This window comes from Monomorium pharaonis, chromosome 11, assembly GCF_013373865.1.
Source record: "Monomorium pharaonis isolate MP-MQ-018 chromosome 11, ASM1337386v2, whole genome shotgun sequence".
Taxonomy (NCBI): domain Eukaryota; kingdom Metazoa; phylum Arthropoda; class Insecta; order Hymenoptera; family Formicidae; genus Monomorium; species Monomorium pharaonis.
In genome coordinates, this window is record NC_050477.1 from 12,101,178 (window position 1) to 12,115,834 (window position 14,657).

Below are 14,657 nucleotides of genomic sequence, written 5' to 3' on the forward strand. Positions count from 1 at the left end.
AAAAGAGGGAATTGCGAGTGGTGACAGTGCGACGCGAGTACAAGACAAATTTCCTTGTTGAAGATCGCGATGAGATTTTGCTAAACGACGATCCTTATCCCTCGCACATTTACACATCGTCGGATACGGGTTGTCCGTCCGCCACTCGTAAACAGCTAGTCAACAATGCAAAGTGTAATAAATTCCGTGAAGGGCACCGCGCTGGGCGTCGCTGAATACTTGACGCCGGTGCTAAAGGTAATTTCTGTCGGCTTTCGGCTCCATAATTTTGCTTACCGGAAATTGTATGTGTAATTTGTCGGAGTAGATTAGATATTTTGATAACGCTGTACGACGAAGAGGGGCAGGGGGAAAGGATGTATGGAGCATCCAGTAAATTCTGATGTAACTAACAAGAAAAAGAAAAAAAAAACGAATAAAATATGTAAATTAAAATATACAGTAGATTCTGGTGTAACTGATGAAACAATTAAAGAAGAAGATACGAGTAAATTATGCAGGACAAGTTCTCTTGTTAATGATACAATTAATAAAAGAATCATTGTATGTTCAGTGAGTGTTAATTGTATGCTAATAGTTGCAGATTTGCGTGAAGTACAAGTCGAACTTGTATTCTATCAACATTATGTGACATTACGGACTATACTAGCAGAAACCATACATAATTTATTGTTTTGTAATTTATTTAAATAAAACTTAAAAAATTGTTTAAAAGGTATTGTATTTTAAAGTGTTACTAAAAATATGAATATTTCACAGATTATTTTATTATTATTTTTTGTTTGCACTTAATTCTTATATAAATTCATGTTTTGCAGTACTTATTTACAAATTTGATAAGATAGCATTATGAATTAAATCACAATTTTTATATATAAATTTTAAAATTTTAATAAACGTTTGTGTAAAAGTTAGTTTGAGAGTTTACTTACTCTTTTAAGTTTTTACTTTATCTGCAGCAAAATATGGTCTCGCAAATTGTACACATGCCAAATTATTTGTTGTTTTGTTCTTTGCAACTGTAGGTTTTAAAGCTAAAGTTTAAGTATTTATGACCAAAATTTTTCGTTGCTGATTAAGAAAAAAAATAAACTTAAGAAACTTGTGATTGAAATTTTTATGACTTTGACCTTATTGTAACCAAAAACATCTTAAATTGTTACAATGTGTTAGATTCTGTTGTTTTTTTGTTATTTACTTATATTATTCCGTTAGTAAAGAGATTTCTGGCAGTTTGTTGATAAAATTTGTTTTTAATAAATTAACTATCTTGGCAATTTTATTGGCTTTATTTATAGAATTTCTTTCTTTGTTGAATATACTGTAATTTATTGTACACATGATTTATTGTGATCACATAACAATGTGATCAATTCTGTTTTATTTTTACAATTAATCTATCATCATATTTGTTGGTAGATTTTTATTGGTATTCTGTTGATAACATGTAGCAGATTCCTTGCAAAATTTGCTTTTTGAATGAATAAGCTCTCTTAGTGATTTCTTTAATTTTTGTCTTCATCTTTTATTAAGCAGTCATATATTCACCAGTGTATCTATATGAAATTGTATGCTCTTTTTAAGGAGAGCAAATTTCGAGAAACGGGTGTTTTGACACCAGAGGAGTTTGTAGCAGCTGGCGATCATTTGGTGCATCACTGTCCTACATGGCAATGGGCTACCGGCGATGAGGATAGGGCAAAATCTTATCTACCAAAGGGCAAACAGTTCCTGTTGACTCGTAATGTACCTTGCACGCGTCGATGTAAACAGGTAATATATCCTGGTCAAAGTACAATTTCTTCCTTCTTTAATTTGTATATAATAATAATAATAATATTAAAAAACGCCTGCATTTATAGATGGAATATAGCAACGAGCAAGAATGTATTATAGAAGCTGACGATCCCGAAGGTGGTTGGGTGGACACCCATCATTATGCTACCAGTGTTGCTGGCCTGGATGAAAGAGTATCGGAAATGGCACTGGAAGAAACCCTGGGGGAATCATCTCAACTTCAGGACAACGCGGACGAGGACGAAGACGATGAGGATGCTGCTGACATGGAGGCTTTCGAGATCAGCGGCATGCTGGACGAGCAGGATAAAGTAACACAAATACAGATTGACAAAGAAAGAAAAATTCTTTTGAATCAGTAATTCTAGAAATCGATGTTTTTTGTTTTTTAGCACGTGGCGACGGAAAGCACTAAAAAAACCAGCCATGAGAAACGTGATTCATTTACAGAGGGAGAGATTATTCGCACTCGCACCTATGACTTATACATTACATATGATAAATATTATCAAACTCCTAGATTATGGTTGTTTGGATATAATGAGGTAAGATGCATATTTGTTTCTTTCCGATTTCTTAAGGAAGAGAGGATTTCTCTTTTCACATAACATAATAGTTCACTCAAATCGGCGAAAACAGAAAAATTGGAAAAACCTAGAATTTGTTTTATCTTTAAAAATTATGGTTTATCATGGAATTTTACTGAGAAATTTAATTTACAGAGAAATTTTTAGAATTGTATTTTAAAATTTTTTTGACAAATTTATCTTTTGATCATTTTTTTTGTATTACAAAATATTAGTAATAAATATGGTAAATATATTTATTTTTTGTGTAAATCATGAATTTTTATTAAAAAATTAATTATAATAAGTGATATCGTTTTAAATTAGTATTGAGTTTCAAATCACGTTTTGAATTCTGTGACTTTTGATCAGCTAGATCTGTGTATTGTGAAGGAATTATTATATTTCTATTTAGTAGTAATGAAAACGAGTGGGACTATATGTATAGAAATCCCTCCTTTTTTGAACACTCCTTTTTTGAGAATTTAAATCTTAAATCTTTGATTTATTGTCTAGATCTAATGTATTATTTGTTTTATCACGGATTAGAATCGGAAGTCGCTTAATGTAGAAGAAATGTATGAAGATGTTAGTCAAGATCACGCTAAGAAGACAGTTACGATGGAAACTCACCCGCACATACCTGGTCCTCCTATGGCTTCTGTTCACCCCTGCAGGTAAAAAAGAGACATTTAATTTTATCAATTTGTCAGATTCACAATTCTTGATTGAAGAGTTTATTATCTGTGCAGGCATGCGGAAGTGATGAAGAAAATCATGGAGACGGTAATGGAGGGAGGTGGAGAATTAGGAGTGCATATGTACCTCATAATATTTCTAAAATTTGTTCAATCCGTCATACCAACGATCGAATATGACTACACGCAAAATTTTATGTTAAATGCGGCCGGCTAGATGCGTCATTAGTCCTAAATTATCGTTGTATTGTGATTAATATGAATTGCTTACCAACCGTATTTAGTGGATACGCGAGAGATAATTGTGTATCGATGTTTACTACGCTTTTCATCATAAATGTGAAGATCGTAAGGATATTCAAATTGATGGTAAGAATCTAAGATGATTTCATATATTTTGAATTGACTTCTGAAAATTTGAGTGATAAAAGTATTTTGAACGGTATAAACATCTACTCCCAAGAATCTAAAGTATGAAATTGCACGGATCTCGAGCGTTCGGCATTTAAGAATCCACATGTCACTTGTCCTAATTAATTTTAAGCAAACATGTACAAGATGCTTTTTTACATTGCAAGATACTAAGTTAAGCAGATACTTGACACCGTTAGACAATAAGAGCGGAATAAAAGTTACGCTAAAAGCAACGAAAAAAAATCGACAGAAACAAATACGAAAATAATTTCATATTATACAGAATGTCTTTTAAGTCCATGTCGTAACTTTAGAAGGCAATTCTTTAAATTATTTAAGTAAAGATTCAAAGATCGTACAACTAGACTTTTGATCTCCAAGAAATCTATGATTTTTAACAAAATAAGAATATTGTAACTCAGTCAAAAATTCACTGGATGAAGAAAACTTAAAAGTCTTAATAAATATGGATCCTAAAATCAATAATTTCTGTATTACAAGATGTTGATGTTTTTTAAAAATTACATTTTCTTAAATATATCAGGTTATGTATATTTATATAAATCCATAAAACTTGAGTAGCTAATTTATCTAATAGACGTTAATGGCACACACAAAAAAGTGGTCTAATACTAGAACCCCACTAGTCAATCTCTATGTATTTTGACGTGCTAAATACAAATCCGGTGTCAGAATTGCCCCATCACCCACCATTTTCCACATGCAACGAAATTATTAATTATTAATTAGTTTTCAAGGTTTTATAAGACCATTTTTTTATTTAAAAAAATGAGTGTGTAATTCATAAAATTGGTATAAAAATATTGGAGTCAGTAACAAAGATGTCAAATCTAAAAAAAATCAAAATTCAATGCTAATGGCAGATTTCAAGATTAGTACTTAATTCCTGATTCAGTTTTCAATGGAAAAGTTGTCTTGCACTTTATCGAAATGAGTATGATTTTAAAAGTTATGACAAAATCTTACATTTTTCTCATTGAAAATTAGAAGTGAGATGATATTTTAAGGTCTAAACTCTAAACTGATCAAAAAAGCAATCCATTAACACAAACATATGCTGCTTCATGTGTTAATGTTAATAGAATTGATAACCCTCCCCGAAAAAATCTTAGATATGCCCATGATTGTTTAATATTTAATATTTACATATTTAGATTGTTTACCCAAGTTTTATGAATTTATGGATACAAATGTAATACGAAATACTAGCACACAAGGTGTCCGCAACAATATAGACACGTTGTTATCTGAGTGTGTCTATTAATCCTTCATTGTTCTTATTTGACAAACAAACTCTTTCTCTTAGAATCGGTTGTTTCAACTTTTTGATAAACTTACTATCAGATAAATATCCATCTATCTTTACCTATCTTTATCTTTTTTCTGAATAAATAAAGACACATAACATAAGTATCTGTCGAGTAAAACTTTCTAATAAATTGGAACAATCAGTCCTTAGTGTTCTATGAGCATCGCGCTTATATGTGTGTTACTGTATTAGTGCGATGTTACCATATAATTTTCTGAGATCATGAAGATGATGAGAGAAAAAAGAAATTAATAAAAGATATAAAAATAATTTTAAAAAGTCTCAATTGCTGCATAAACACAGTCTTGTAAAAACATAAATGCACATCGATTCGTCAATTTATCGCAAAAAAATCGATAAATGCTAGGTAACAGGATTGTACATACATATATCTACGTATTTATTCTCGCTACATTCAGATATATCACACATTAACACTTTCAAAAACTAACAAAAATTATGAAAAATAAAATTAAAATTATACAAAAAAAATTATACTAGATAGTTCAAATCTGTTAAAAGCAGCCCAGATAACACAGAGAGTTCAAAAAGAACTCAATTGTATGTCATCAATTATGAATTCTTTTTGAGATGCAAAAAGAATTCATAATTGATGACATACAATTGAATTCTTTTTGAACTCTCTGTGCTATCTGGGAGATGATGCCAAGTGTCATTGTCAATAAAAAGGCTACAAATTGCACATAGAATCTGTAATCAAAAGATATTGGCAAACTGCTATCGAAAATATGACAAAGTTGATAATATCATGGCATCAGATTGACGGCAATAATCGAGCAAAATTTGTGATTTCTACTCAATTTTTGCTGTCAATCTGGAGTCAGATTGCCTGCGCGCGCAGATTCTACTTAATTTCTGTCACCAATCTGCTGCCAGAAATTCGGTCAACAAACTCTACTAGCAAATCATAAGCACATTGTTGAAATAATAGAGTAATTTGCTTACAACTTTTCAGGAAATCTGTTGTTAATTTGTGTTTTTGTGTGCTAGAAATATACTCTAAAAGACTGTAAATAAAAAGAAGAGTTTAGAGTTAACTTTTGTGTTACATCTGTGTAATTAAATTAATTAAATGTGAACTGAACGTTTGTCTCATACGGCAGCAATGAAAGGATTAAAACTTTCGGATCTTAACACTAAATTTTGTTTTGCTATAAGTTTCTTTTGTTTCTTTTGTCACTTTGCATTTTAGTCTAGAATTTTTTATTAGAACTTTTTATTTATTTTTTGTAATTGTTTGGATTTATCAAAAACTGATTATCAAAAAAGCAAGACCGAACAAAATTATTCCAACTAGATTTTTGGAGGAGAAGGGGTCTAAGTTATAGCAGTTCTAGCGTTAAATGATCCAAAGATCGCTTTCTGAAGTTATAATATAAAATACCTGCACATAGACTTAAAATACCTGTATATAATTAAACTAATTATTTGTTAATTTATTATTTACAAAAAAAGCTTAAATATTTATCGTAATAAGATTGGTTATAGCTAATTATGAAATAAATTGGAATATTCCGAATATTACCTATGTGTATGACCAATTTACTTATCGTTCGCAGTTACGGCCCCGCAGTTACGGTATGGTGACTAAAATTTAGCCTTTTCCGGTCGACCGTTTCCCCCCTGATTTACTTTCTTGCGTAGAGATACACATAATTACATACTGATTCACCGGTAATCCATGACATTCTCATAAATCTGCCAGTACATAAATTAACATGAATACGATTTTAAATGAGCAGCGTGACAGAATTATGGGGCATTACGTGTCTCTTTGTTTTACGAGTTTTATGAGATACAACAGATGCAGATTATATATAGTAGAAATTTACTATTTTATTGAAAGACTTTTTCCTAAGTGATTAATTTCTTACGTTTTTATAAATTACTGCTAATAAATAATAAAACTGCAACATTTTCTAATCTCGTGATTTTAAAATATCTCAGTATTGAAATATACTATATAAAATACGTTAAAAATGTAAAATAAACAGATACATTTTCTATAAAAAAATGTTATTAATAATTTTACACGTTCAAAAAAATATATATATCAATATATGCAATATCCTAATGTCCACGAAATTGTTCAATTGCATATATTGTACTGATAAAAACAGTAGAAATAGTAATTTGTCAGAATATTGTTTTAACATTGAATTATATATTATATAAGTTACAGCTGGCGCACATTTTAGTATAAATATATAGTGAACTTAACAAACTAGATCAAGTGCAAAAGTAAGTATTGACAGTATTTAAAAAGTTTAAAATTTAAATTTATTATTTTTAAATGATTTTTTAGAGGATTTTACTATCTGCATTCTTACAAATAGTTGTAAAAATTTGTTTTTACATGTGTGTCATCTTTTGTCTCTATTATCAATATTATAAACATTTATATGACATGGTTAAAATATTTAATTAATTTTGAATAATTGCATTTGTGCTATACCATTTGACAATAATCGTTTAATAACCATTTTCTTATAATTTTTCGAACGTGTTCCTAGCATTATTCCTGTATAATCAACTCTAGGAAGAGTATCTCCGACGTTTGACAAGTGTGCTTTTACACGCAGTAAAGTAAACAGGGCGATATAAGATAACGGAATGTCTCATAAATTTAACGGTGCATAAATTAGCAACACGGCTTTTTATATTCTGTGCGCCGAAAAAGATTCGAAGTTTGGTATATTCAGAAATCCTCTTTGTTTAGTTAGAGCTTAAAGCCACAATGATAAGTTACATTTTTCGACAATTTTTTACTATTGTGATAATATATGTAATTGCGGTTGGTAAGTATTCCTCTAATAGTAAATTCAGATTGGCATATAATGAAGAAAATTCTTCGATAAAAAAATTACAATTAAATAAATACAATTATACTTCTTCTAATAAATTAAAAAAATTTCACAGAAGGCATATATATCGAGATCTAACTTTACGAACTTTTTGTGGAAAAAAAAACGGAAAAGATAGAAAAAGCCGTATTTATTCCATAATAAAGATTATACTTTCCTTTAGTTGACATTTAAATTTTATTTAAAAACTATATAAATTTTTGCAATGGGTGTAAGCAGTGCAGCAAAAACCATTGTATTGTAATGTGAAAAAAAAACACTCGCACAAAATAGAAGATCCAAGTTCAAATCTATAAAGTTATTTTTCGCAATAAATTCCTTTAAGTATATTTTAATAAAATTTTTTTATTGTATTAAAAAAATATTTTATTTTAAATATATTTTATTTTTTCTTTGTATTGTTTAAATATAATCAATGTTTGCAAAAATTAGCCATATCTATTTTTTCGTAGACGGAGCGTCCAATGAGGATGAGGACCTCGACATTTTTCTACGTGTTTATATCGGGTACTTATTTTTACATTTTTGATATTTTAAATCACTTTTATCGCTTAATTATATTCTTGAGATAAAAGAAATCAATTGCATTCTTTGTAATATTAATTTTCTTTGATGCGAGATAAAATAAATTTTTGATAAACCTATTTTTGTATTGGTTCAAAAATTTATTTTTTTTAGGGCTACTATAAACGAATATGTCGATTATTCGTTGGAAAATGCTAGCGCAATCACATCTCGAGTAATTAACAGTAAGCCAACAGTAATGTATATCCATGGTTTCACGGAACATTTGGAGAAAGAGAGCGTACGAACAATAGTACAAGGTACATTTTATCAACTTTGGTAAAAAAATTTTTATATAAGAACATATAAAAAAATATATAATTACATACAAAATATGTTTCTACTAGTTTATACTACTTTCTTTTATAAAATTCCTGTTTAATGTACAAAAAGTAATAGTTATACTAGAAAACAAAAACTAATTAAAAGGATAATATGTACACTGTTTTTTTAAATAAAAATTTAAGTATGAAGAAATGAGAAAAAATACCTATATATAATCATATATTATGATTCAAGGAATATATATAATACATATATAATTATATATGGGCAATTTTTTCTCATTTCTATTATAATGAAAAACCTTTTATAATATTTTATAATATTTTTTAGAACTTTTTATATTGTAAATATAAAAAATTTCCGAAACAATGCCTTATATTTTTTCAGATATTTTAAATATAAGTTTTATGGAAAATCCTATTTTAGAATTTACATTAAATAATTTTAGAAGACTTTCAACAAAATTTTTATTTTTGGAAAGTTTTTTAATTCTATTTTAATAATATAAAAACTTTAAAACATTTTTTATAAAATAAACTTATGAAATTAAATAGAAATTATTTAAAAAATCGGAAAATACAGAATTCTGTAAAATTGTACAAAAATTCTAAAATCAATTTTCACTAGAGGATATGTTACAAAAAGCATTTAAAATTAGTTTCATCTTTTCAGCTTACTTGAAGAGAAGTGATCATAATATTATCGGGGTGGATTACCGTAAATTGGCAAACGAATCATACTTAAAAGTAGCAAGAAATGCTCCTCGCGTTGCAAATGTTCTCGTGACGTTTCTCGATAAGATGGTCAAATCGAATTTTGATACAGAAAAGTTGCATATCGTTGGACATTCCATGGGCAGTCAAATCGCAGGCTATGTCGGCAGAAAAGTCAACTTCCAGATTCCTAGAATTACAGGTAAAAGTCCATAGCTTTTATTAATTGATTTCATCTTGATTTCATCTTGATTTTAATGATGTATCATTGCTTAATTTAGCACTAAAGTATCTTTAAGTGATGAGAGATCTTAAAATATTTTGATAAGAGTACTTTTTAACTTTTTCCTTTTTCTCTCAAATTCTTAATAATTAATTAATTTTATTTTTTTATTTATTTTGATTATTTTTTAATTCACATTTTCACGAATAGATATTTTCACGTATTTTTTTTTAAAGTAAAGTTATGTTTCAACTTTGATATATTATTAGTTTGATTACACTACTATTCATAAGTGTTTTTAGAAATAATTGTAATTTTCTCGCGTAAAAAAAATAAGAACTTTAAGAAAACCTGTAATCAAGCATATTGCACAAACCATTTTTTCCATAAACTCTTTCAAAAAGTTAACATTTTATAAGAAATAATTTTTATGAAAGAATTTAATATTGTGAAAAATTATCCCTCTATTTCTTTTAAGTTTTAAAAGCTGCTTTAAATTATTTATTTTTTGTTTGCTGTAATTTAATGTTTTATCAAATTACAGCGCTTCAAAAAAATATTTAAAGAATATTAATTTTTATTTTTGTGTAATTTAGAAACAAAAATCATAGAAACAAAACTAAAGCAGATTTAAAAGTTTATTTTCTTTTTTTAAAACACTTAAAAAATTTTTTTACGATTTTTTAAGAGATAACTTTTTATGAGATGTGAAATATTTATAATAACAATAATAATAATAGAAGAGAAGGTATTACTCAAGCAGCATATATTGTTTGGCCATTTATATTTTCTTTATATTATTTATATATATATTTATATATAGTTATAAATATAAAATCACATATATTTTATATATTAAAAAGTAGTTTAGCATCCTCTTAAAAAAGAAATTAAATATTTCGAAATAATTTGATACTCGATATCTACCAAAATCATCGGTTTTCTACGATGCTAATATTGGTTTTCTTACTGCACACACATTTTAATTAAAAACATGTGATTTGTACTTATCTTAAATATACACGTAAGCCTAATAATTAAGAGATAAAGATTAATTATATTTAATAAAAACATTTTTATTAAAAAAATGTAATTTATTACGTTCTTGATTATGATTATGGAAACTATAATATAGTTTAAACCAATATAAATTTATGGTCCATTGGGAATCCAACCATAATATGGTCCATTGAGAACCCAATCACAATATGGTTTTAACCCTCCCAATGGACCATAAATTTATGTTGGTTTAAACTATATTATAGTTCCCATAACCATAATATTAGTTTACGCAACTTATGATATGGTTGCTATTACTAAAATGGAGATTTTTACACAGTTAGTTGTACCATAAAATGATCCTTTTAAACATTTACCATAAATATATAGTTATTATTACCAATATTGTAGTAATAATTACTATAAAATGATATTCCTAACATAATTATTTTACTACGCAATTATTATAGTTACAAATACAACATATTTTTCTATCAGTGTAAACTTCTAAAAGTCACGTATCTCTCATATCAAGAACGTAATAAATTACATTTTTTAAATAAAAATGTTTCCATCAAATATAATTAATCTTTATCTCTTATTAGTCTTACGTGTATAAGATAAGTACAAACCACATGTTTTTAATTAAAATGTGTGTGCAGTAAGAAAATCAATATTAGCATCGTAGAAAACCGATGATTTCGATAGATACGAGTATCAAATTATTTCGAAATGTTTAATTTCTTTTTTAAGAGAACGCTAAACTGCCCGTCAAACTTGATCGAGGTTGATAACGTAGAGTCATTCGTTTATTTTTGTTCATAAAAATATTTGTTTCAAAATACAAATTATGTAGCTTATACGTACAAATAAATGGTATTCAGTTCGGAATAGATTGAGGAATAAGACTATATTTGTCAAATTACGATTAGAAGCCATAAAAAAATTATTTGTGTGATCAAATTTTATTCATCTAAGCGTTTTCACAGATTTCTGAAAATTTGATCATACAAGAAACTTTTTTTTACGGCTTTTAATCGTAATTTGACGAATATAGTCTTATTCCTCAATCTATTCTAAAGTGAGGGATGCCATTTATTTGTACATACGTATAAGCTACATAATTTGTATTTTGAAGCAAATATTTTTATGAACAAGGATAAACGAATGACTCTACATTATCGATCTCGATCAAATTTGACAGGCAGCATCTTCTTAAAGGCATTTTAACTTTTGAACATTTTTTGAAACCTTTTTTTAAAATATATTTTAGCATTGAATTACATATATTTCCTTTTTTTTAACTTAGGCGTATTATTATACGAATATATATATGTACACTTAAATGTTTTTTTTTTGTTATTTAAGATTTAATTCGACTTATACATATTTTGAGTTATACTAAACAATAGTATAGAATTTTGCGAATATAGCTTTTTAAACATGCTAATGTCTCAACAATCCTAATATGGCCTCTTTTTCATATCAAAATCATTATTCAATTAGCTAATTGTATTATAGTTCTGTTATTAATCTATTACTAAAGTTTATATTACATGTATTATAGATTTTAATGTGCAGTCTAAATACTATAATATTATGTACGTACATATACCAACATATATTCTGCAATATTTTCTTTTTACTTTGACTAAATATATAATTTTATAAGAAAACAGCATTTCTTTAAACCCAATTTTTTAAATCTATTTTAATGGAGGGGTTACTACCATACTTGTTTTTTTTTCGATGTATTGTACAGTATTATCATATTTTTATAAATAACAAAAATCTAAATATTAAATGTTTTGTCAATTGTAGACCTAGAATCAAATAAAAACACATATTGACGAATGAAAATGTTAAGTTTGCAATTTAAAATATAGATCATTAATAAAGTTGTGCAAAATGTAAATAAGAAACCGTAATACCAACTTCTCCTTTACTAATAACAATAACTTTGTTGAAGTGAAATAGATAGATGTTTGTATAAAATATATATTTAAAATGTATTTTTTTACATAGGTCTTGATCCTGCCGGTCCCCTTTACAACATGCTTCAGCCGAGTCTTTCATTCTCTGATGCTCGTTTTGTGGACATTATACATACGGATTATGGATTTTATGGCATTGCCAAGACTACAGGCACAGTAGATTTTTTTCCAAACGGCGGTGAACGCATACAACCTGGTTGTCCGAATCGTCCTGTATTTTTTAGTCCAGATGGTATATATATTTTCCCTCTCTTAGAATTTACAGTAAATAAATTGTACCTTTTATATTTTGATGTTTGTAATTTATTTAGATTTCTGCAGCCATCATCGTTCATGGAAATTCTATGCCGAGTCTCTGATCTACGAATCTGCCTTTTTGGGTGTACAATGTGCCTTATTACCTCACATGGTCTTCGGCGAATGTAGTAATAATACGCAGATCATCATGGGATACGCCACTCCGAGCAGCGCGTAAGTAAATAATCTTGAATCTAAAAAAAACGGTTTAAAAAAAGATTATTCTTTTATTCCAGTGTATAGAAAAAATTTTTTATGCTTTAAATAATTTTTCAGAATTATTAAATACATTTTATAACATTTTTTTAACAGAAAATTCATTAGATTTTTATATAAATTAAAACATTTTTTAATAAATTCAAAAACCTACTTTTTTAAAATGTTGTATACATTCAAATTTTGAAATTTATATAAAGATTTAAAAATTTCTTATTTTATTATATTCTGTAATTTCTGAAAAAGAAACTTAAAATCTGAAAAAGTATTTTTCTTTAGAAATGTTTCTAAATTTAAAATCTGAAAAATACTTAAAAGTATTTTAAAATGTTATAAGAATTCTTTTCACCAAGATAATTTTTTTAATAAATAAATTTAATTTTAAATTTAAATAAATTTGCTAAAATTATGAAATATTTATTTAATTTTTTTAGGCGAGGAACTGTCTATCTTGTGACAGATGAAAAAAGTCCTTTCGGATTGAAGGAGCGAGGACTCTCACCGAATTGATCACGCTATGTTGAAAATCTCAATAAAAGGATATCGCAAATTTCTAGAACAAAAAAATATTAATTCTCTTACTAGTATAAAAGAAAAAAACTATAGAAAAAGAATTTATCAGTCTTCCTCAGCGACGCGAATATATTATCATGCTATATTCATTGTATTAATGGACGATCGAACGCAACGTCTTACTTTATTTCTCGTAATAACCGAGTCATCGTTGAATATTATACAACGCATATCCCAACGTCTTCTAACTTCCCCTCATGCATTAATAATGTTACCATTAATTCAATAATGGCGATTGTTACATTACTGGTACGTTTCGTAATACATATTTGCAATTTAAGTTTATTTAAATCTATTAAATAAAATTTTAAAAAATTAATGATTAAGCTTCCAGTCCCCAAGAGGTCTAAGATAATAAATTTTTGAAGAACTTACAGTATACTATAATTCTTTAAAAATCAGAAATCCACTAAGCTGTAAAAAAAACCAGAAAAAATTTAAAACTTTTAATAAATGTATCCTAATATTCTGTTTCTAAGAAACAGAACATTAAAATTCTGTGAAAGTAATTGCAACAAAGTGATCAAAATTTGGCTTTTTCCAATCGATTATTTTTTCCTTAATTTTTTCCCTAATTTCCCCCTATTTCCTCACCTGTCAAAAAGATACATGTATTGTCGTCTCATCAATAAATTATTGCGATGTCCCAATATATCTACTAATATTAAATTAACATAAGTGTGATTTAAATGAATAGCTAATAGAATTATAAAGGCACCATAATATCGCGTTGTTTTATTTTTTTTTGCCAATTATTGGCAAAACGAAATGATAATCTTGTGCTATAGGCGCTGCGCTAGAAGTAGTGTTGCGTTATTTCTTTAGTCACGTCACACATTAAGTGTCTCTTCTACGTATATTTTTATATCAGCACATAAAAATGGATTAATCTTAATTACATAATACCCAACGTATTACACGATATAAACTACACGATATAAACTACTTACACGATATAAATACATACATATAGCAAAAGTAAAATATATACGTATGTGTATTGCAAGAATTACGATAGTGCTATAATATTAGAATAGAGATACTTTTACCTCTGCAGGCTCAATTATATTTAAAAAACATATATAAAAAATATTCTGTAATAT

The 14,657-nt window shown here is 27.5% G+C and overlaps 2 protein-coding genes across 2 annotated transcripts; both read left to right on the plus strand.

Moving 5' to 3' along the window:
* Positions 1–98: 98 nt before the first annotated feature.
* LOC105835174 (ubiquitin-like-conjugating enzyme ATG3) lies at positions 99–5,262 on the plus strand. Its single transcript, XM_012678207.3, has 6 exons — positions 99–237; positions 1,585–1,773; positions 1,863–2,108; positions 2,190–2,342; positions 2,913–3,040; positions 3,116–5,262. Exons 1-6 carry the CDS (start codon positions 166–168, stop codon positions 3,276–3,278), a joined length of 951 nt encoding a protein of 316 aa, XP_012533661.1. The 5' UTR covers positions 99–165; the 3' UTR covers positions 3,279–5,262.
* A 1,225-nt stretch (positions 5,263–6,487) lies between these two features.
* LOC105835171 (lipase member H-A) lies at positions 6,488–14,100 on the plus strand. Its single transcript, XM_012678203.3, has 7 exons — positions 6,488–7,624; positions 8,143–8,197; positions 8,369–8,514; positions 9,212–9,454; positions 12,500–12,700; positions 12,780–12,939; positions 13,416–14,100. The coding sequence occupies exons 1-7, from the start codon at positions 7,564–7,566 to the stop codon at positions 13,489–13,491; spliced, it is 942 nt and encodes a 313-aa protein (XP_012533657.1). The 5' UTR covers positions 6,488–7,563; the 3' UTR covers positions 13,492–14,100.
* The last annotated feature ends 557 nt before the right edge of the window (positions 14,101–14,657 follow it).

What these genes read in the sequence shown, in the direction of transcription:
- LOC105835171 (XM_012678203.3), top strand. Translation starts at nt 7,564, where the DNA reads ATGATAAGTTACATTTTTCGACAATTTTTTACTATTGTGATAATATAT. An exon ending in CGTACGAACAATAGTACAAG is followed by an intron (nt 8,515 to 9,211) that starts GTACATTTTATC and finishes TCATCTTTTCAG; the next exon opens with CTTACTTGAAGAGAAGTGAT. An exon ending in TGTATTTTTTAGTCCAGATG is followed by an intron (nt 12,701 to 12,779) that starts GTATATATATTT and finishes TAATTTATTTAG; the next exon opens with ATTTCTGCAGCCATCATCGT.
- LOC105835174 (XM_012678207.3), top strand. Translation starts at nt 166, where the DNA reads ATGCAAAGTGTAATAAATTCCGTGAAGGGCACCGCGCTGGGCGTCGCT. An exon ending in TGCTGGACGAGCAGGATAAA is followed by an intron (nt 2,109 to 2,189) that starts GTAACACAAATA and finishes TTTGTTTTTTAG; the next exon opens with CACGTGGCGACGGAAAGCAC. An exon ending in GCTTCTGTTCACCCCTGCAG is followed by an intron (nt 3,041 to 3,115) that starts GTAAAAAAGAGA and finishes TTATCTGTGCAG; the next exon opens with GCATGCGGAAGTGATGAAGA.